The sequence below is a fragment of the Cervus elaphus genome, chromosome 30 (assembly GCF_910594005.1).
Source record: "Cervus elaphus chromosome 30, mCerEla1.1, whole genome shotgun sequence".
Taxonomy (NCBI): Eukaryota; Metazoa; Chordata; class Mammalia; order Artiodactyla; family Cervidae; genus Cervus; species Cervus elaphus.
Genome location: NC_057844.1, coordinates 51461308 through 51485717, shown reverse-complemented (window position 1 = coordinate 51485717; position 24410 = coordinate 51461308). Strand labels below are relative to the sequence as shown.

The window sequence follows — 24410 nt, the reverse complement described above, 5'->3', positions numbered from 1 at the left end:
GAAGAGCTAGTTTCTCAAAAGGCCATTTTTGATACCCTTCGCTCTAAATTTTCTTTGTTGGTTGTTTCAGCCAGTCCTGTGATTTCAATAATTACCTAATCATTTTGGGCTTCCTGGTCTGTAGTTTGTAGCTGAAACCTTTCTCTTGGTTTCTGGACCTATACTTTGAAAAGTCTTCTGTTAGGAGTGTCTCAGTCCTGTCTCAAATACATTAAGTGCAATATATTCAAAGGTTCCTGATGAGCATTCATGATGTCCGAGACATTATCCTGAAGTTGACATTAAGAGATCATAATTAAGATCATAATCATTAAGAGATCATACCCATTCACCTCCTTTTTCCAGAAGGCTGAGAAAAGTAGGAAAGTGGTTGAGGTTAGGTGGAAAAGGAAGCGCAGCATTTAGAAATGAGTGTTTAAAGGGAAAAAAAGAAGATGGTAACTTGAGGAAGGGGACAAAGAATTAATCTGTCTTTTGGATAACAGACACTGTAGCAGATGTTCTTAGTGTCCTAGTCATATCTCTGGCTTTCATCTCTATCCTGTCTGCTACATGTATGAATTTCTACCTGAGAAGGGAGTTAACACCATCAGAAAGACCTTCAGTCAGTGATGGATAGGGATGTGGTGGGTACACACCTCACTTTCACATCTCTCCATTGGGTTAACTGAGCCATGTTCTGTGCCGTCTAGTCGAGCTCTCCAGTGAGGTCACAGTCTAGTGCCCATCAAGGTAACTGGCTTAATAATGCACTCTTTCTTGACTGCCTTCTCTTCCCTATCTCACTTCTTATTTCCCCTGTCAGTGTTTTCCCCCGATCACCTCTCAAACAGCCACTTGTACTTGAATCCTTGAGTCATGTCTGCTTTTGGAGAAACCCAAACCAAGGTAGACACTTCAGCATGGTGAACAAAAAGAAATAATATTTATTTGGCACTTACTAATAGGAAAAGGAGTACATCAAGGCTGTATATTGTCACCCTGCTTATTTAACTTATATGCAGAGTACATCATGAGAATCGCTGGTCTGGAAGAAGCACAGGCTGGAATCAAGATTGCCGGGAGAAATATCAATAACCTCAGATATTCAGATGACACCACCCTTATGGCAGAAAGTGAAGAGGAACTAAAGAGCCTCTTGATGGAAGCAAAAGAGGAGAGTGAAAAAGTTGGCTTAAAGCTTAACATTCATAAAACTAAGATCATGGCATCTAGTCCCATCACCTCATGGGAAATAGATGGGGATACAGTGGAAACAGTGTCAGACTTTATTTTTTGGGGCTCCAAAATCACTGCAGATGGTGACTGCAGCCATGAAATTAAAAGACACTTACTCCTTGGAAGGAAAGTTATGACCAAGCTAGATAGCATATTAAAAAGCAGAGACATTACTTTGCCAACAAAGGGCCGTCTAGTCAAGGCTATGGTTTTTCCAGTGGTCATGTATGGATGTGAGAGTTGGACTGTGAAGAAAGCTGAGTGCCGAAGAATTGATGCTTTTGAACTGTGGTGTTGGAGAAGACTCTTGAGAGTCCCTTGGACTGCAAGGAGATCCAACCAGTCCATCCTGTAGGAGATCAGTCCTGGGTGTTCATTGGAAGGACTGATGCTGAAGCTGAAACTCCAATACTTTGGCCACCTCATGTGAAGAGTTGACTCATTGGAAAAGACCCTGATGCTGGGAGGGATTGGGGGCAGGAGGAGAAGGGGATGACAGAGGATGAGATGGCTGGGTGGCATCACCGACTCTATGGGCATGAGTTTGAGTAAACTCCGGGAGTTGGTGATGGACAGGGAGGCCTGGCGTGCTGCGATTCATGGGGGTCGCAAAGGGTCAGACACAACTGAGCGACTGAACTGAACTGAATATTAAGCATAACTTTAAGTGCTTTATAATCTAATGAGATAAGTACTCCTTTCCTCCTATTTTGCAGATGAGACAAGTGAGACCCAGAGAACTTAGTTAACTTTCCCAAGATCACAGAGCTAATAGATGACAGAGCTTGCATTTGAACCTATGCCATATGTGTCTGAATTCTGTCCTCTTAACCTGGTAGACTAAGGGAGAATGGCAAGAATGATGAGCAAAAAAGAGAAAATGAAGGCATTATTGGAGTAAGGCCCTCATAGATGTTATTTTAAGGTGGAAAGTAAAGTAAAGGGAGTAGTACCCATACATTCCAAATGGTGTGTCTTTTAGCAATTAACAAGTAAAGAGTTCGATTATGTGCTCCGAGCTAAATAGGTAGTGATGGGATTTTGAAGTGGCCCACCACATCAAGGTGAAAGGTGGTAGGTTTTCTGACAGATGTACCTTTATTGTCAGAGAAAGTTACTGGCTCTAGACTGCCATTCTGATGATGCGTGTGACCTCTCAGTAGCTATTATTAATGTCGTTATAGCTTATTGAAAACAATGTGAGTTACCAGTACAGAAATACATATAGATTAGTATGGATAACTCATGAGAAGTAATATATATGCTAAAGATTTAAGGGACAGGAAAAGGAAGAAAAAGGAGCTAATACTGAAGGAGAAACGACTATCATCAAGGGAAGATAGAACACTAAAATAGAGGTTCTTCAAGAAGCTGAGGGTAGGGAGTGTTTAAAGAAGTAGACTGTTTAACAGTACTCATACATAGAAGAATATAAAGGATGAAGACTGAAGATAAGAAATGCAGTAGGCAACAAGAAAGTTTGTGATGTTGGGCAGTCTCATACAGGTGTAGGAGCTTGATCGCAAGAGACTGTGAGACAGTTGTTCTCAAGAAATGTAGTGATGGAGAGGGAAGCGGGTAGAGAACCATTTGAAACTTTTTTTTATTTTTAAATTGGAGGAGGTGAATAGGTTAGAAGCCGTAGAAGTGAGAGATTAAAGAATGAACAAAGGCCTCCAACTAATGAAAAAAAAAAAAAAAAAAGAATGAACAAAGGAAAGGTGTAAGTGGTTGAGCAAAATCCCACAGAGAGTGTATGAGATGAGGTCCAGAGCATGAAAAGAAGGGTGTCCTTATGGCAAGTACTGTCTCTCGGGATGAACAGACTTGAACGAGATTTCAGTTTTGGAAGAAGTCTCAGGGATATATTTTCACCCCTTTTTATCTTTCTGTCTGAATTGTAGTAATTTTTTCTGATCTCTTCAAATTCTATCTTTATCAATGTCTCATAATGCTGTCACTCACTTCTTTCGTGGCAGGTTTTTTTTCATGTCTGGGAGTTGAATTTGATTATTTTTCAAGTGTACTATGTTTTCCATACCCTGTAGATATTTTTAAGCTAGTTTTTTATTTAAGCTTGGTAAGCATAGTTGTGTCTGAAAGTGTCTTCTGAAGTTTGTCTTTCTGTTGTCTTTTTTTGCTAATTCCCTCTAATGGTGCCATGTATCTTTGTGTGCCTGATTGCGTGACTGCTGACTCTCGTGACCCTTCTGTGGCTCTCTTAGTCCTAGGATGAATGAATTGTCTTCAGAAAGTTTTGGAGTTGCTTCATGGCTGAAGTTGTGCTCGCCCACCTGGGCTCCATTTGCCTAGATTATAAGTTTTCATGAGGCCTGTTCTAATAAAGTCATAGTTTTTCAATCTTTTCCTCCCCTCACTCTACTCCCAGTCTCTCCTTTTCTTATGCTGCTCTGCTCACTGCCTAGCCTTACCCCTCCCCATCCTTCCCCTCCCACTCCTGCATGCTAAGCCACTTCAGTCGTGTCCAATTCTCTGTGACCCTATGGGCTGTAGCCCACCAGGCTCTTCTGTCCATGAGATTATCCAGGCAAGAATACTGGAGTGGGTTGCCATGCCCTCCTGCAGGGATCTTTCAGACCCAGGGATTAAACCTGCGTCTTGTCTTTTACATCTTCTGCATTGGCAGGCGTGTTCTCCACTAATGCCACCTGGGAAGCCCTACCTCCAACCTAAAGACCTGCCAACCTAAAGACTCCTGCCCAGATCTAAAGACTTGGAGATAAAAATCAAGGGACTGAAGCTGTGTAGGAAATCTCTTTGCATTTCTCTCCTAGACCAACTTTAACTATTAAAATCTCTGTTCTTATTACTAATTATCAGCCTAAGTTAAGTAAATAAAAGTTTTCTACTTAGTAATCAGACTACTATCCTGCCCTAATTTATTCAGTGATGCATGAACACAATGAGAATGTCATTACATTAATTACACAGGAGAAATAAGTATGGCTTCTATAGAGAAGCTTCAATTTACATACGGTGTTTTAGAAATTAGTTGATTTTTAAAAATTGGTCTTGTATTTACTGACTGTGATAGTTCATTTATTAATTCTTTATCTGAGAATTATTTTACATTTTCTATAAATATGGTTATGTTATTTACAAATAATAATGCTTTGCTCTCTCCTTTTCAACCATTATGACTTTTATTTCTTTTGCTTGACTTACTGACTTCCAATACAGGATTAAATAGAAGTGGTAATAATGTAACTTCTTATTTTTTTTCCCTGTACTTTGTGAAAGTATTTAAGTTTTCATTATTGAGTATAATGAAGTATAATGTTAGCTGTAGGGTTTTTGTTGATAATCTGAATCAGATTAGTAACATCTCTTCTTTTCCTAGTTTACTGAAGCATTTCATCACAAATAGTTATTAAGTTTTATAAAATAATGCTTCTGTTGAAATGATCATATTTCTCCCTTATTTCCCTTATTCAGCATAAGGAGAAACTTTAAAAAATAAATTTGGCATTTTATTTCTTATCCTTTTTATATGTTAATGGACACTGAAATTACTTTTAGGTCACTGGCGTTTTTTCCTCATATTTTTCTATTGAGATATGTAGTTTACATGCCATAAAATCGAACTTTTTAAGGTATTTAATTTACTTACTTTTAGTATATTCACAACGTTGTGCAACTGGAACATTTTTATTCACCCTACAAGTAAATCCTGTATCCTTTTGTTGTCATTCCCTGTCACCTTTCCATCAGCCCCTAGCAACCTGAGTAAGCAACTTACAGTTTCTATGGATCTGGACATTCATCTAAATGGGATCATACTGTTTGTAATCTTTTGTGGCCCTTGCTTCTTTTCATTTAGCATAATGTTTCCAGGGTTTATCCAGAATGTAGCATGTGTCTACTGCATTCTTTTTTATGGCTGAATAATATTCTATTATATGCATGTGCCACATTTTGTTTAATCTGTTTATCAGCTGATAAACATTTGGGTTGTTTCCACTTTTTTGCTATGTAGTATTTTTGCTTTTATGTTCATGGGAGATACTGGCCTGATATTTTCTTATTTCAAAGTGTCTTTTTCAGACTTTGGTATCAGAATTATGCTAGCCTCATAAGATGAGCTGGGAAATGTTTTTTTCTTTCTATATTCTCTGGAAGAATTAGTCTAAGACTGATATTTGCAAGATTGTACCAGCGAATTCTGTGTTTGGAGGAATTCACTGTTGAAGCCATTTGAGTGTAGTTTTCTTTGTGGGAAGGTTTGACTAGGGATTTAGTTTCTTTAACAGACATAAGACCACTCAGACATTGTGTTTTTTTTTTTCCTTGTGTAGTGTTGAGAAGTTATTTTGTCCTTTTACCTAAGTTGTGAAATTTAGGGGCAGTATCTGTAGTAATGTCCCCTTCCTTATTTATTTCTCACATGGGTAATGTGTGGTTTTATTTTTTCCTGACCAATCTTGCTAGAAGTTTATTAGATTTATTAATCTATTCAGAGAACCGGTTTTGACTCCTTGATTTCCTCTGTTTCACTGATCTCTGCTCTTATTTTAATTTCTCTCTTTCTACATTCTTTACAGTAAATTGGCTTTCTTCTTTCTAGTTTCTCAAGTTGTAAGCCTACATCATTTACTTTCAATTTCTTTTTTCATCGAATGCATTTGTATGCAAAAAACTATGTGTTTTCTCAAAGTACTGCATTAGTGACATTCCCCAAGTTTTGATATGTCATGTTTAATTTTTATTCCATTGAAGATATTTTCTAATTTCCATTGTAAGGTCTCCATTATAGCTCTTTGATCTGTAGGTTATTTAGAAATCTGTTTTTTAAGATTTCCAGATATTTGAGAATTTCATAGTTTTTTTTCTGTTGTTGGTTTATAGTTTAATTTTTTTGTGATCATTGTCCTTAAAAATTTGTTGAGGCTTGGTCTGTGGCCCAGCATATCATCTATTTTGGAAAATAGGCTATCGTCCTTAAAAAAGAATACACATTCTGCAGTTGTTGGATGTGATTTTCTATGTCTGTTAATTAGGTCAAGTTGATTAATCATGGTTTTACATCTTCCTATGTGCATACTGTTTTGTCCTCTATTTGTTCTATCAGTTAGATAGAAAGATGTTAAATTCTGATCTTGTGACTGTGGATTTGTCTTTTCTTCTTTTAACTTCTCTCAGTTTTGCTTTCTATATGTTGAAGCTATGCTGTTGCTGTTATATGCATTCACATTTAGGATTTTTGTGTCTTCTGCTGCATGGACCTTTCAGCTTTGTGAAATGTTCTGCTCATCTCTGACAACACTTTTTTTTTTTTTTTCTGACAACACTTTTAGCCTTAAAAATTACTTCATCAAGTATATAGCCACACCAGGTTTTTTGGAGAGGCCAGTGAGTGTGTGCAGGGTATATCTTCTGCAATCCTTTTCTTTTAGTCTATGTCCTTTTATTTAAAATTTTGATGTTGCAGTTTTTAAAGGAAGTCTTTTCTTTCGTACTTCTTATAGTATTGGTGTACTGATGGGAAATTATGCCTGCTTCTGTGGATCTGAAATCATCTGTTTTTTCTTCATTATAAAAAATACTTATTTATTGGCTGTGCTGGTCTTCATTGCTGTATTTTCTCTAAATGTAGCAAACAGGGGCTCTTCTCTAGTTGCTGCGCGAGAGCTTCTCACTGTGGTGACTTCCCTTGTGCGGGCCCAGGCTCCAGGGCATGTGGGCTTCAGGAGCTGCCACACGAGGGCTCAGGAAATGCGGTTCTTGGGGCTCTAGAGCCTTGGCTAGTGTTTGTGGTGCTCAGATTCAGTTGCTTCACAGCATGTGGGATTTTCCAGGACCAGGGATCAAACCTGTGTGCCCTGCATTGCAAAGTGGATTCTTAACCCCTGGACCACTAGAGATAAGCCCTATTTCTGTGTTCATTTTTAAAGGATATATTTGATAGATACATAATTCTAGGTTGCTAACCCTCCCATCCTTCCCCCACCCCGAGCACTTTCCAGTGCACAAAAAAATAGAAGCTGTCAGTCTTCAAATGTTTTTTTCCCCCCCTCTGGCTACTTTTAAACTTTTCTCTATCTCCTTTATCTCAGCAGTTTGACGGTGTCAAACAGTTGGTATGTCTAGATGTGGTTTTCTTTTGTGTTTTCCTTCTTAGAATTCCCCGAATTTCTTGAATCTCTAGGTTGATTTCTTTCCTTACTTTTGTAAAAGTATCGTCAGTTGTTTCCTCGCATATTGCTTTTGTTCCATTCTTTATTTTCTCTCTTTTTCTGAGATTGCAGTTACATGAACATGAGACAGTTTGGCTATGTCTCACATGTTTCATACCCCTTTGTTCATCACATTCTTTTCTCTGTGCTTGAGTTTGGATGATATTTTTTCTTGGCTTGTCTGCGAGTCAGTGAATTCTGTTTTCCTCTGCTCTGTTCTGCTCCTAGAGTCTTCTGACAAGTTCTTAATTTCAGGTATTGATTTTTTTGTTCCAGGAAGTCCACGTGGCTTTTTCTTTAAATGTTGAAAATTGCATCATTTCATCCATTTTGTTCATCTCTGCATCTAGGTCAAGTCCTTGCCTCCCAGTGTCTGGGTTATCTTGAATCTACCTGACTGTCTTTCTCTTGACTGTCACATTATTTTGCTTCTTTGAATGTCTCTTAATATGTTTATTTTATATCTCACATTTTATGTAAAAGAACAGTGCATTTATTTCAGATGATAAGGATTGTTTTTTATTATGTAAGACAGATAGGGTGAGATATTGGCTGCCTCAGTTCAAATCAGAGATTGAGTAGATTCCTCCAGCTGCCGAGAGCGGTGGGATATTGACCCAACCCTTTTGGCTCAGCCCCCTCATTTCTTTCTTGAGTGCCCCATCACTAAGCAGATGTACTCTCAGATGTCCTGGATATGTATTTGGAGCTTTTCTAGATGCCAGTCTGTCATCCCAGCCCATGCAGACATCTAAGGCACCATAGTTTTGGTTTCCTTCAGTGAATTCAGTCCTCACTTATACCCACAGTCTGCAAATGCCCTCATGCAGGAAGATGCCAGTGATCTCAGCTCTTCTGGGAAGTGCTCATCCATATCTGGATTCATCTAGTTCCCCTGTTGCTTCCAGACCTTTCTTGTGTTAGTCCAGTTTTTGAAGGAAAAGCAATGACTTGCTCCTATCTGCTATCTTTCTTTAGTAAAATAGAAGTGAAAGTCAGGAGTTTATCTTTGCAGAAAGAAAAGGCAGATAATTTTCAGAGTGCTTATTTGTATAAGCATAGTGATGTTTTGAATAGTTTTATCTGTGTTGCATACTAATAGTTACATTTTTTCTTCTGATATGAGCCTGTTTATCAAAATATACTCTAGGCCAGGGTCAACAAACTGTGGGCCACAGACCAAATGCAGCTCAGTTCCTTTTCTGTACGTCTTGTGAACTAAGACTGGTTTTTACATTTCTAAAATGAACAGATACACATCAGTCAGTCAGTCAAAGGAGAAAAATGTCTTGTGGCCCATGAAAATTGTATGAAATTCAAATTTCAGTATTCAGAAATCTCAGTTAGATTGTTACACTCAGTGGCTAAGTCAGGTCACTCTTTGTGACCCCATGGACTGTAGCCCACCAGGCTCCTCTGTCCATGGGATTTCCCAGGAAAGAATACTGGAGTGGGTTGCCATTTCCTCCTCCAGGGGATCTTCCTGACCCAGGGATGGAACCCGTGTCTCCTGTGTCTCCTGCACTGACAGGCAGGTTCTTTACCACTAGCACCACGACCACCTAATCCATTACTGTGTTGTCTGTGACTGCTTTCATGTTAGCAGATGATGAGCAGGTGTAACAGAGATCTTACGGCCCACAAAACATAAAATATTTGCCATCTGGCCCTTTTTACAAAAAAAAAAATTTGCTTATTCATGTCTCAGACCATAGACTCAGGAATTTTTCACTTCTCATTTCTAAGGGAAATTGAACAAATGATTGAAACCCTCTTATTCCATATGTTCTTTGAATTTTGACTTATTTAGATACTAGCATTTTAGAGTTAGAAGGAACTTCAGAGATGATCTCCTTTAACCTTTTATTTTGCAAACAGAGAAACAGATTTAGAGTTAGTGAAGTTATATAAAATTATGGCTGATTTTTGTTTTGTTAGAAAATAGACTTAGTATTAAATGGATATAGAAACTAATGATATGTAACGTGGAACAACTTGCAAAATTTATTTGTTCTTGTTGCAGAAGTATTTGGTTTTACTGAACTGGTAGCTATTAAGAGAATTTTTTCTTTGGAATCTTTAAAGTAAATATTTTAAAATAAATATTTAAAGCATGTTAATAACCTTTGCCTTTCATTACCACCCATAATTCTTCCAAATCTCATGGGTATGAGGTTCTTTTTGTAAGAAGACTAAAAATCTTATAGTACCAATTCCAGACATTCTTCATTAAGCTCCTATTGATTTAAGATTTAAAGTCCTAAATCATCAAAAATTCCATGGTGAAATGTTAATGTGTAAGGCTTATTTCTAGAGTTTTTCTTTTGTCTATCCATCCTTAGATACCATGAAAAGTTTAAGTTGAGTTCTGAAATGCAGTGATACAGTAGGATGTTGTATTACTAATAAATAGCATTTTTATTTTCTAAGTTTAACACAGATTTCCTATCTATAATTTTTGGCTTTTTACTAGGTTTTTTTTGACAACCGTCTACTTCTAAAACAAGCCACATCAACCAAAAACACAATAAAATCAATTTGTGGGGACTTGGGGACAGCATCAGATGATGTGTATATTTAGAATTGATGGGTCCAGATTTATTAAAATTGTTATAACTAATTAGATGCTAAATGCATAAAAATATTTTAGGAATACATATAAAGTCATTTGAACTTTAAGGAAGTCCATTATACAAAACAGACAAAAGTGTTGGTGTATGCTTTGGAAAATTTAAGTCCGTGATAAATAGGCTTCAGGAAATCCATCTTAATTTGGAGATATATATATGTAGACACACACACATACATATGTGTATATATATATATATTCTGTTTTTCTGATGATTGGTTTTTGAATGAACCTTGATGCTTTTCTAAATTGTATATAAGGGGTTACTCTTTTAATATTTACTTATTTCTTTTGGTCAAATAACTGATTTCACTTACATAAACTTGAGTATAAAGGAAAGTTGATTTTCTAAACCACACATGAGAAATACTCATTACTTTTCATCACCTTGTTTATTTGTTTGGTATTTCTTAACATCCATGATGTGTCAGAGACTGATGCAGATGCTAAGAGGGAAAATGTTGAAATAGATGGTTTTTGCCCATAGTCGAGTAGGTTATGTGAGCAGGTCTGTCTGTCCACCTGTCCACGGGTAGAGCTTGATACTGTTACTCTCTTTCTCTTGTCTTTGGTAGCATACTGTGGTGGGGAAATCCCATGTGCGTAGGTGATTTCCATTGCACGAAAATCGGAGGAAAATAATCCCATGGATAATTCCTTAAAGGGCGTTTCTGGCTAGATATCCTTTAAATGTACTGGCCTATCGATGAGTCCATCCTTGACACTCCCCTTATTTTATTCCAAGGCTGGTAGCTGTAGCTCTGAAATTCTTTTCTCCCTGGCCTCTCTCCTTCCTCCCACTTTCTCTTAAAGTAGTTTGAGCACTTTATCTCAGACACTTTTCTGAGCAAAGATGTTGAAGCAGTGAGCAAGAACGATGTGGCCTCTGAACTCTTGAAGCTTACTTCTTGGTGCAAGTGCACTAAATAGGTAACTCGAAGCACAATTGCAGTTGTGGTTACGTGATGAGACACAAGTATAAGATGAAGTGAAAATCCATGTTAGGGAAACTGGCCCAGTCTGGGACATTCTGAGTAAGTGACACTTACACTGGGGCCTCAGAGATGAATAGGAGTTAGTTAGCAAGAGATGTGGGGTAATATTCCAGGAAGACTTCATGAGAGCCCTAAGGAGCCTAGCAGATTCAAACAGCTGAAAGAATAGTCCTTGTGGCTAGAATGTGATGAACAAGTTGGAAAAGGATACAGAATGAGGCAAGTCAGATCTTGGTAGAGAATCTTTTAAACCAGGTCAGTGCTTTTGGTCTTTATGGGAAAGTACTGAGAACATATTGATAGAGTTTGTAGTGGGAGAATTACCTATTCATTTTTTTTTTTTTTAAGTTGACCGAGTTCTTATCTGAGACATGGATTTGCATGAAGTTTTACGCAAGTTTTTTTTGATTTTATGAAGTTTTTACACTGGTCCAGGCAGGAAGTAGTGGTAACTTAGATTATTAGCTTATCATCAGTAGAGCTGATGTAGATAGATTTAAGAACTATTTATGATATCTAATAAGATTTTGTGGTTAGTTTAAAGTATGAAGCTGAAGCGTGAAGTTTCCATGTTTGTTCATGTGTATTTTGTTGACATTTTAGTATCTTGAATTCAAACATTTCAAAATCAAACTTATTTTTTCCTTTTGCGAACTAATCCTTCCCTTGAATTTCTCTGTTTTGTGAATGACATTCCTACCTCCAAGTGACCTAGCCTTACAGTTTTTGTTTTGGTCACACTGCGTTAGTTACCAAATGTTAAGGACCTGACCTCTGTAGCATCTAGGGTCTCCTCCTCCTTCTCCTTCCCATCTCCTCCTCCTCTTCATCTTTTGTCTTTGTTATTGCAGTAGCATCCTTCTGTTGGATCATTCAACTGTGATTTTCATTCAAGTCTCAGAGTTCCTTGAGGACAAGAACTCTCTTTTTCATCTTGTTTTTAGTACCTGGCAGTGTGCACTTCAACAAGGTAGACATGAAAAATATTAAATGAGATGAAAATAAAGCATGTTCCTTGATTCTTATTTCTTCCACTATAATTCTTATTCTTTGCCACATTAAAAAAAATTTTTTTTTCTCAAAGTCATTAAGGGACTTTCTTTTGCTTAAAGGATAATTTGATCTTAGGGCTGTGAGGTAATGAAAACCTGGATGCTGTATATGAGGAGTGTATGAGTTGGGGTTTTCTTAGAGTAAGTTAGTAAAAATGGACTCCTGAGCTTTATTGCATTGTAGTCCTCACGACTACAAAGAGCAGATTTTTCTGGGAAGGAAACATAACTGATATTTATTAGCTGCCCTGCTGTGGAATAAAGTGTTAACAATTTCATTTGATGCCTTTTTACATTTTTTAATTTTAGAAAAGTATTTTCAGAATTCACATTTTAAACTATAACATATATTTCTTAGCTATCCAGTATTGTGCTGTCTTATCAATAGCTCTGTTGTATGTTAGTATCTTGTATGTACACCTAGAGTATATATCATTTCGTAATTCTGGGAGTACCTGTTTTTAATAGCTTTATATATTCTAAATATGAACTTCCATCATTCTTTTATTCCATTTTTTTTTAATTTTTAGGAATAAGAAAATTTTAAATAAGAAGAAGTTGAAAAGAAAACAGAAGAGCAAATCAAAAGTGAAGACAAGAAGCAAGGTAAAACTGTTAGTAATTTATAAGGAATAAGGACTTTTTCATACAATAATTTGAATAAAAATACAAAAGCTAGAAAGGTAAGAGGTACAAACTACTGTGTATAAAATAGATAAGCTATAAGGATATATAGTACACCACAGGGAATACAGCCAATATTTTATAACTGTAAATGGAATATAATGTTTAAAAATTGTGAATCACTATGTTGTTCACCTGAAACTTATATAATGTTGTACATCAACTACTTCAATAAAAGTAATAAGATATGAGTATAATCATTTCTGTGCACTAAAGTAATATTTAAAGCCCCTTATCATGTGATCACACTGTTTAATTTTATCTTTTTGGCGTTTTTGACTGGAGACCTGCAAGTTATTATTTGGAAACTGAAAATTATTTATTATTTATTCCTGTTATCTTTGGTCAGTCCTTTGGGGGAGGATATCTGTTTCTCTTCTGTTTTTCATTCTGACTGCATGTACTAGAAACCGACTGAAATTGGCTTGTGAGTTGGGACTTGGTTTCAAGTTTGTCATATATGTATGCATACATTATGAATTAGAGAGTATATTGGTGCGTGTATATTGTTCTGAACTTCTTTTGACTGTTGGTGGCTGTACAAAAGAAAAGGTAATAGAGAATATTTGAACTTGGTGGTACCTTAAGAGATCAAGGATCCATTTTCCTACTTAATGCAGATTTCTTCTCTATAAAATCCACCTAGTTTTTTCTTAAACATTTCACTTTCTATAAAAGAGTCTCTTTTCTAATGGACAGGAGGAAGAGAGAAATCCTAACTATGATTTCTGAGGAGCTCTACTTTTGGTTATAGAAACAGTTACTTAGCTTGGGTTGTATAGCATATTTAAGTTCTATAGACAGTTGTTTCCTGCCCTTTTTAGTGAGTGTTCTTGCTCCTGTAGCTGAAAGAAATCTACTTTGAAGTAGTAAACCAAAAATAAAAGAATAGGGGATGGAATTGATCCTTTGGACCCAGGGATTATAATAATATCATCGAATCTTCTTGCTTCTGTTTTCCTCTGAGTGTGAGTTTATTGCCTGTGGCTGAGGACTAAGGCTGCTGGCCGCTCCAACTTTATTTCCTTTAGGCAAAAGGCAATTTATTCTACTAGTTGTGGCAGAAAATCTCAGATAGGGTTTTTAATTGACCTGCATTATTCACTTTGATCTTGAAAATGGGGTACTTTGATTGGTTAGATTCTGAGTTACTTTTGTAACCTTGTAATGGATGGTGGGTGAGCACCTTGATGAACAGCCTATGTGGAATGTGGTTGCCCTAAGGAAACTGTTACTTCGTGGGCAGATAAATAATATATGTTCAAGGTATCACATCTTACTACTTCTGTTTTGGGAATAGAAGAGGGAAGTGAAAGTGAAGTCGCTCAGTCGTGTCCAACTCTTTGTGACTCCATGGACTGTAGCCCACCAGGCTTCTCCATCCATGGGGTTTTCCAGGCAAGAATACTGGAGTGGGTTGCCATTTCCTTAAGTGGAGAGTATTCTTACTATCTTGATGTATGGAAACCTTTAACGAATATTTATACATAGTCATTCAGATTTACAATCTCTACCCCTTTTCAACTTTTTGGTGCTATGTGCAGAGTCTGAATATGGGAATATTGAAAATCTTTTAAAGTCCTTTTTAAGGTTTCATTTGTTGATTTTCCTAAAAGTGGTGGCATGTGATATCTAGGAAGAGATAAATGTCAAAGTCTTTTTTCTCTTTCAATTCTGTCTCTAGCTAGCTTTGTTTCCTTAATAATTTATCTTTTTTCTGTTGGCTTTTAGGTTTTCTATCTACTTTTTAGGAGCAGCTTGTGATAAGAATGATGTTTAAAAAAACTTCATTCAGTTACTCCTTAGACTTTAATTACGGACTCTCTGCAGACCTTATGCTGGGTATTTGGGTTGCAAAGATGAGTAGGAAACATTTCCTGTTCATGATGAGTGTATAAAGTGGTGGTGTTAGTCTCTGTCCTCTGTTACTATTTCTGGACTATTTTTTCACCCACCTTCTTTTTGTAAAAATTACTTTTTAAGTGCTATTTAGCTATACTAATTCATCTTCTTTATTGCTTTCATTGGCCCCTCCATTTCTCCATTAGCTATCGCCTTCATTTACTTTCCTTCTTATTTGGTATAGATACCACAGTATTTTTAGAAAAACTCTTGCTTAATCTACTGTATTAGTTCTTTATAGGTGCTATAACAAACTTCATGTTTTATATTTGGCTTAAAACAGCACAAATTATCTTACAGTTCTGGAAGTCTAAAGTCTCAAGTAGGTGGTCTCATTAGGCTATCGTCCAAGTGTCGGCAAGACTGTGCTCTTCCTGGAGGATCTAGGAGAGAATTCCTTTCCTTGCCTTTTCCAGCTTCTAGAGCCTGCATTCCTTGGGTTCTGCTTCCTTCCATCTTCACAGCCAGTAACTGTTGGTTGAGTCTTCTCATGCTACACTACTCTGACCCTTTCCTGTGTTTATATTTCTTTCTCCAACTGTCTTGCCACCCTCTCCCATTTATATAAACCATTGGGATTACATTGGCTTCCCTGGTGGCTCAGCTGGTAGATATGCCTGCGATGTGGGAGACCTGGGTTCGATCCCTGGGTTGGGAAGATCCCCTGGAGAAGGGAAAGGCTACCCACTCCAGTGTTCTGGCCTGGAGAATTCCATGGACTCTATAGTCCATGGGGTTGCAGAGAGTCGGACACAACTGAGCGACTTTCACTTGGGATTACATTGGGCCTACCTCAATAATCCATAATAACTCCCCCCATCTCAGAATTCTTAAACACATCTGCAGGCTCCCTTTTACCATCTAAGGTGATGTACTCACAGGATCTGGCGTGGGGGGGAGATGTTTTTGGAGGCCATTATTCTGACCGCCACATCTGCCTTTTCCTCATTTGTGCATCTGTTGGATTTGTCTGACAAAACTCAGTCCTGGAGCTTCCCTCCTGCTCAGTGGTGAAGCATCTCCTGCCAGAGCAGGAGACACGGGTTTAATCCCTGGTCCAGGGAGACCTCACCTGCTGCGGGGCAGCTAGGCCCATGTGCCGTAACTACGGAGCCCGTGCTCTGGAGTCGGGGAGCTTCAGCCAGAGAAACCGCCGCAGTGAGAAGCCCGTGCGCCACAGCTAGAGTAGGCCCCGCTCACCACAGCAAAGCCCCAGCACGGCCCCCGAGAAAGCTCAGTCCTGCACAAATGCAGCTGTCTGTCCCTGCGGGTGAGCGCCTCCTGCGAGGGAGGTAAACGCGGGTTTATTGACGGCAGTACCCTTTCACGATTGCCAGCATCGAATGAACCGTCCATAGCCAGGTTATTTTTATTTTTTCTGGTCAAATAGTTCTTCCATTTTTCCTGTATCTTTTTCAGTCCTTTGCCATTCGTCTCAAACTTGTGATAAATTCTGCTCTCCAGCAAATGACTTCACTTTCTTATAAAAGAAGTCAAATCCATGACACAGGACACTTCCTCAAATTCCTGCTATCAAATATATTTATCCTAGATCAGGTTCCTTAATGGCAGAACCTGACACTGTGAGTTTTGAAGAATACAATCATGGTTTAGAAAGTTTCCATTATCCCTAAGGCTTTCCTTATCCTCTGCTGCATTCCATACCCCCCACTCGCCCCCCCCAACCCCCAGTTACAGCCTTGAATCTGTGCAACTGCAGATACACTTTCCATCATTATAGATTAGTTTTCATTTTTTAGAATTTCATGTAAATGTGGTCATACTGGGTACACTCTTGTATCTGGCTTCTTTCCCTCAGCATAATGATTTTGAGTTGTGTTGATGTTTTTGTATATATTAATAGTCTTTCCTGTTTTTTTTCTTTTCTTTTCTGATTAGTATCCCATTGTTTGTATATATCCCGATTTGTTAATTCACTCACTTGTTGATGGGCATTTTGGTGGTGTTTCCAGTTTCCAACCATTGTGAATAAAACCACTATGGACATTTGTGTACTAGTCTGTGTGTGGGCACACGTTTTTGTTTTGGGGGGGAGGGTAAATACCTAGGTTTGGGATGATTAAGGTGATGATGACTTTGATTTCGAGAGGACTCATAAGACTCAGAAGCAGTTTACAATAATGGCTAAGATTTATTACAACAAGGAGTACAGAGTAAGCAGGAGGAAAAATAAATGCATTGTTGGTTAGGGAGTAACGACGTAGGCCTCCTGGTCTTTCCTTGTTGAGCCCACAGGCCGTGCTTTTTCTCTGGCAGTGAAACACAGCAGTCTATGTGGAATGTTTCTGTCCAGGGAAGCTCACGTGAGTCTTAGGACCTGAGACTTTTGTGGGGATCTGGTCACATAGGTATATCCTGATATGCAGCCAGCTGCAGCAGGTGAGACTTAGGTTCACTTTGTCAATCCTGATGTTTCTGCAAAGCGGTTGGACCAGCTAGTGGGTAAGGTCTGTTGTTGTAGGAGTATGTAACAGAATCATCAATACCTAACATAAAGAAAGCTCTCTAAAGACTCCATTCCCAAGTGTTGGCCATGGGACAGTGATGATTCCCTTGGAGAAATACAGAGAATAAACAGTGTTAACTCAGTGTTAACACTTCCTCACAGGTGGCGTAATAGGTGGGTGTTTAGCTTTTTGAGAAACTGAAAACTGTTTTCCAAAGTGACTATTCCATTTTCTGTTCCACCAATAGTGTGTGAGAAGTTTAATGGCTTTATATATTTGCAAACACATGATCTTGTTAGTCTTTAAAATTTTAGTCATTGTTTTCTTTAATACATTGATTTTATTCTTTTTTGTAAAAGAAAGGGGCATTTAGAATCATAGCTGAAATGAATGATTTCAAATCTGTTAAAATGATTTCCTATGAAATAATTATGGTCAAAGTTTATACGCTGGGGAAAAAAATGCTCCTGAAAAGATACCACTGTCTTTCACCCTTTAAGAGTTACACAAAATTTTAGTCATTCTGATATAGGGGTATCTCACTGGTGTTTTACCTTGCTTTTCTCTCATGACTAATGATGTGTGAACATTGTCATCATCATCATATGATAAGCCTTTCACCAGTTATGTCTTTTTATTGTGAAATGTCTGTTCAACTCTTGCCTTCCCTTTTAATAATTGTCTTCTTCTTATTGAATTCTCAGGGTACTTTATACATTTTAGATCAGAGTCCTTTGTCAACTGTGTTGCAAGTAATTTCTCCTGTTCTGTGGTTTGCCTTTTTTGTTTCTGTAGAGTGCTTTATAAGAGCAGAAGTTTTATAAATTTAAAGAATTGATTTTTCTTTTATGATTCATGTGTTTTGTGTTCTAGGTCTTTGTCTATAGATTTTCTTTTAGAGATTGTATAGTTTTAACTATTGCATGTAGGTCTGTGATCCATTTCAAGTTAATTTTTGTATGCAGTATGAGATAAAAGTTGATGTTCATTTTTTCACATGTTGGTATTCAGTTGATCCAGCATCATTTCTTGAAAAGAATCTTTTTTCCTTTGAATTATCCTGGCATCTTTGTAAAAAATCAGATGACTATGTTTGTGTGAGCCTATTTCTGGAATTTATTTTGTTTAATTGATCTATATTTATACTAATACCATATGTCTTCAATACAGTAGTTTTGAAATAGATCAGATGTTTTTTAACTGTGGTTTTTTTAAAAAATTGCTTTAGTTAATTTAGGTTCTTTATATTTCTATGTAAATTTTAGAATCAGCCTGTCAATTTCCATTCTTAAAAAGCCTCTGGAATTCTTGTTGGAATTGCATTGAATCTGTAGGTTTGAGGGCAAGAATTGCCATTTTAATGATATGGAATCTTCTCATTGATAAATACAGTTTCTCTTATCACTTAAGTTTTTAATTTCTCTCAGTGAAGTTATTTTGGTTTTCAGTGGCCAGGACTTTTGCATACTTTAATTATTTTGTATCTTTGATGTTATTGTAAATGCTGTTATTTACAAATGTGTTTTTTAAAAATTTGAGATGATTATGATATGAATGCAATTGTTAGGAAATAATACAGAGATCCTATGTACCCTTTACCCATTTTCTCCCATTGGTAAGGTGTTGCATAACTGTAGTATTATAAATATCACTACCAGGAAATTAATATTGATACAACCTATGGATCTTATTTAGATTTCACCAGTTTTATATGCACTCATTTGTTTGTGTGTATTTAGTTTTATGCAGTTTTATCATATGTGGGTCTTTGTGACCATTACAATGAAGATGTAGAACAGTTCAATTGTAAGGATCTATTGTGCTACTTTTATGTAAACAAATACATTTCCAAATTTCACCCTCTCCTTAACCTCTGCGAACCACAAGTCTATTCTCCATTTCTATAATTTGTCATTTCAAAAATGTTATATAAATCGATTCAAGCAGTATGTAACCTTTGGAATTGGCTTTTTTTCCACTCAGCATAATTTCTTGAGCTTCATCCAAGTTGTTGGCATATATCAGTAATAGTTTGCACCTTTTTATTGCTGAGTAAGTGTTCCATGGCATGGATATACTGCATTTTGTTTAACCCTTCACTCATTAAAGGACATCTGAGTTGTTTCCAGTTTTGTTTTGAATAAAGCTTCTATGAACGTTCATGTGCTGGTGTTTGTATGAACATAAGTTTTCATTTCTCTGGTATAAATGCCTAAGAGTGCAATTGCTGGATAATACTGTAAGTACATGTTTAATTTTCTAAAAAACTGTACTTTTTTCCTAGTCTCTGTGTCATTTTATACTATCAGCAATGCATGAGCAATCTAGATTTTCCACCTCTTCACCTGTTTGTGTTAATGTCACTATTTTTTATTCCAGCCTTTCTGATAGGTGTGTACTACCTCTCATTTAATTTTTTTAATTTGTATTTCCCTAATGGCTCATGATATTGAACTTCTTTTCTTGTGCTTCTTTGCCTTCTGTATGTCTTCCTCCATGACATGTCTGTTCATGTATTTTGCCCATTTTCTAATTGGGTTGCTTGCTTGCTTGTTTTTTACTTGTTGAATTTTGAGAATTCTTTATGTATGCTGTATGCTAGTCATTTGGGCTTCCCTGGTGGCTCAGATGGTAAAGAATCTGCCTGCAGGGCAGGAGACCTGACTTTGATCCCTGGGTTGGGAAGATCCCCTGGGGGAGGGCATGGCAACCCAGTCCACTATTCTTGCCTGGAGAGTCCCCACGGACAGAGGAGCCTGGCGGCTACAGTCAGTCTGTGGGGTCACAAAGAGTCAGACATGACTGAGTGACTAAGCACCGCACAGCACAGTCATTTGTCAGATACGTGGTTTGCAAAATGTTTTCTCCCAGTCTTTAACTTTACTGATACTATTTTTTAAATGACATATTTTAACTGTTTACTCCTAAGATATAGATACATCACTCGTTTTTATATATTTAGACTGCTAAATCCACGCATTATTATTGCAAATGACTGTTTTTTTCTTTTCTGCACACTTAAGATTGTTTTTTATGTCTCTCACAAATAAAAGCATTTGATTTCTGGGAGATAATTTTCTTTGTAACTATACCTTTTATTTCTTTTTTTTCTGACTGATTGCAGAGGATAGCAGATCCAGCACTGTGTTGGGTGTGATTGCTGAGAGTCTGTGTCTTGGCCTTGCTTACAGCCTTAGGGTGAAGGCATTCAGTCTTTTACTGTGTTAGCTGTGGGTGTTTCATAGCTACCTTCAACTCGAGTTTTGGAATTCTCTTCTGTTCTTAATATACTTAGGCTTTTTGTCATGAATGGGTATTTGATTTTTGTCAAATGTGTTTTCCATGTTTATTTATAGTGTGTTATTTTTTTTCCTCTTATTTTTTTTTGTCAGTGTGGATTTTGGATTGCTTTTCCAATGTTGTACATCCTTGTTTTGAGTTGAATGTGATATATTATCTTTTTAAGAGTATATTGTTGGATTTGAATTGCTAATATTCATTTGTTTTTAGCATCTGTGAAAGACATAGTCACATGTTACGTATCAGTTAACTTTAGTACTCTTTTATTTAACAAGGAATACTCAGTTTTTTCCAAATTATAATACTTATGGAAGAAAAGTAGAATTTTGAGACTCAAGTGTTCTTGGTACTCAAAGTGTCTCATTTTATTTTCCTTGGATACTTCCTAGCCATACTCTAATTGTTCAAATTTTCCTTTGTATACTATGTTAAGCTAGTTCTGTATATTTATAATGTAAATATTGATCTCAAAAATGTGGTTGGAGTCTAATGAATAAAATGCGGGGCCAAAATAGACCTGGGATATTTAGTTTTAACAATTGAATTACCAAGGATGTGATTTGCAGTACTTATTAAGACAGATATTAGATTGGTGCAACAGTAATTTCAGTTTTGGACCCTTAATTTTAAATCATAACTAGGCTCAAACACATCTTTTTAATCTAATTAGGAACACATTTTTGCCAATGAGAAACAAGTTTGTATATTCCTGTAGCATACAAATCTGTGTTTGGGATTCAGTGAACTCTTGTAAAGCATTTTCTGTGTACTGCTGGTTATGGAAGCATTTTCCCTGCAAAAAATTCTTGAGATGCTTGAAAAAGTGGTAGTCAGTTGGTGAAAGGTCAGATGAATATGACAAATGAGGCGAAACTTCATAGCCCAGTTTGTTCAGTTTTTGAAGCATTGGTTGTGTGATGTCCAGTCAAGTGTTGTCACGAAGAGTTAGCCCCTTTCTGTTGACCAGTGCTGGCTGCAGGCATTGCAGTTTTCGGTGCATCTCATCAGTTTGCTGGGCATATTTCTTAGATGTAGTGGCTTTGCCGGGATTCGGAGAGCTGTAGTGAATCAGACGGGCAGCAGACCACCAGACAGGGACCATGAATTTTTTTGGTGCAGGTTTGGCTTTGGCAAGTGTTTTGGAGTTTCTTCTTGGTCCAGGCACTGAGCTGGTTGTCGTATAAAATCTGCTGTTCAGCGCATTTTGATCGAGAAATGGTTCATGTTGTATAGAATGAGAGAAGATGACACTTCAAAATGACGATTTTTTTGATTTGCGGTCAGCTCACGAGGGTCCCACTTATTGAGCTTTGTCACCTTTCCGGTTTGCTTCAAATGCAGAATGGACCATAGAATAGTCAACGTTGAGTTCTTGGGCAGCTTCTTGTGTAGTTAGTTGTAAGAGGATCAGCTTCTATAATCCTCTCAGTTGGTCATGGTCAACTTTTGATGGCCAGTCACTGGGCTTCTCATCTTCAAGGCTCTAGTCTCCTTTGCAAAACTTCTTGACCCACCACTGTGCTGCAGTTCATTCATTAGCAGCTTCTGGGCCAAATGCGTTGTTGATGTTGCAAATTGTCTCTGCTGCTTTATGACCCATTTGGAACTCAAATAAGAATATCACTTGAATTCGCTTTTTGTGTAACATCATTTCCATAGTCTAAAATACATAAAATAAACAGCAAGTATAACAAAGTTCAACAGTGCAAAACCAAAATTACTTTTGCACCAACCTTGTAGCTAAGAGAGAGAGCTTTCAGGAAGCATGTGCCCATAATCCATAGTTTTCTCAGCATCACCATTATCTGAATGAGAATGAAATTAGAATTAACTAAAACTAAGGGTTTTTTTTTTTAAGTTCTAATTTCTGTTTAAAGCCCTTTACCTACTTTTTAAAGAAATCAAAATGTAATTCAACATACATAATAGGTCATTGAGACTCTGCAGTATGTATGGGGCCCCTTAGAAAAGCAACGAATGGGGTATCCTTTGAAACTTTGGCAGTTAAGCTTTGTGGGCTCTTTTCCTCTTGTGGGGTAAAAGGGTATTCCTGATAAGTTCTTTACTGGCTCCTTTCTATCCCTTGCCAGACTGGTTATTGATTTGTTACTTAGAAAGGAGTGAAGTGTAGTAAAAATTGCTATAAACTGAGTCAGTAGATTTAGATTATCTTTGTCACCTGTGTGACTTTTGCACATTGTCTAGCCTAATGTTTAATTTTTCATTTAAAAAATGAGTAATGATGATGATGGAAAGGAGTATGGAATTGAAATATTATGTCCTGTATTTCAGTCGGAGAACTTGGAGAATACGGTAATCATACCAGATATCAAACTACATAGCAATCCTTCTGCATTTAATATTTATTGCAATGTACGCCATTGCGTTCTGGAATGGCAGAAAAAGGAAACATCGTTGGCAGCGGCTTCTAAGAACTCTGTGCAGAGCGGAGAATCAGATAGTGATGAAGAGGAGGAATCCAAAGAGCCCCCTATCAAGCTTCCAAAGGTAAGGCACTTAGGCTCCACTTAGACGAATAACCTACAGGAGTTGGGCTATAATACATGTTTGCATTGCTAAAACACCTTGCTTTTAATAAAATTTCACACTGGAAATAACAGGGTAAAAATAGGTTTAGGCTGGATCAGGAAAACCTTAGGCAACTTTTTAATTGGAGAGCTAACAAAGTCAATAATTGGTACCTCAGTGGGGAGTACTTGGAAAGCCCAAGCAGGGAGCTCGGTGGCTTGGAGTTTGTTACAGGGGCTATTAAAAATGTACAGAAGCAAGAGGGGGCAATGGTGGCTTTCAGGCACTGAGTCATTGAGCTTGGAGGGGCTCTGAGCCAGTGGGCTGCTGTTAAGGTGGGCACAATGGAAGTGCAGATTGCCGCAAGCTAAGAGCCGTGGAAGGCTAGGGGCCCAGCCCTCCCTCTGGGAACAGGTATACATTTTAATTATTCTTAACACAGAGCTGGAAGAGCTGAGCTGAGAGCTTTCGCGTTTTCTGCCTAAGGTTATAAGTGTAGTCTGGCTATCCTGGCTACCTTTGACTAGGGGAAAAATACATGTGAATCGAGCTGCATTGTTCTGATATCACTCCCATATTTACCAGAGGCATATAATCCAGTTGGTGTCATAGCAACATGTATTGTAGTGGAACAAACTGTTCTTAAGGTATTCTCTTCTATTTAAGCATTGAGTTTGTTTTAAGATTGTAATGGTATTTTATGTATATATAAATTTTTTTCTGTATCGTATGTGTAGTGAATATTTCCAACAAAGAATGGATGAAAATATAGGCATATTTTAAAATGGTACCTTTATCATAAATTATTTATGCATATTGCTCTTTTCTAAATATAGACGTTTAAAAATGATTTCCTTTATCATAAATGATTCATGTATATTTTCTTTTTACTAAATGGATACCTTAAGACTGTGCCTTAAAAACTTGTTCATATGCCTAGAAAAGATACCATGTAAATACTTTTTTTTAATATTACTCAGACATAGCAGGCAGATAGAGGCCATGTTCCTGATCTGTTTTCACTTTCCTTGGTGGCTTTTTGTAAGTTCACCCCCATCCTTAATCATTACTGCCAGGTTCTTCTCCCATTATTGTCAGCAGTTGACTTGCTTCCTATTTCATAGGGTAGTAGAAATTTTGTGAAGTCCCTTAACATCTTAATCAGTCACCTTCAAGTGTCCTTATTTGCTCTTGGGATCCTTTTCCCCTTAATCCTTTTCTCTCCAGTGTCCTTAACTGTACCTTCTCTACTGCCTCTCTTCAACTTAAAACTGACTCATCTTTTCCGTGTAAGTTTCTCCAGGTAAACAGCATAGTCTATAATACTGGTTTCTTATGCTTAATTAGGGGAGGCTCAGGAAATCTACATTGTTAAGTCAGGATATGGGCTTGTACTTTTGGTAAAATATTTCCACTCTGTGTGTGAGTGAGTCTCACTG

The 24410-nt window shown here is 37.3% G+C and overlaps 1 protein-coding gene across 12 annotated transcripts in view; it reads left to right on the top strand.

Annotated features, from left to right (window-relative positions):
* The window catches only part of MYCBP2 (MYC binding protein 2), a 261314-nt gene that overhangs the window by 21735 nt on the left and 215169 nt on the right, over positions 1-24410 (top strand). For all 12 annotated transcript variants that reach the window (XR_006338897.1, XM_043892028.1, XM_043892023.1 and 9 more), the window contains exons 2-3: positions 12619-12694; positions 22735-22950. Coding sequence is in view for 11 of the 12 variants with exons in the window: in XM_043892028.1 (XP_043747963.1) it covers positions 12619-12694; positions 22735-22950 (292 nt within the window). In the remaining variant the exon portion in view is untranslated. The remainder of the gene's footprint in view (positions 1-12618; positions 12695-22734; positions 22951-24410) is intronic.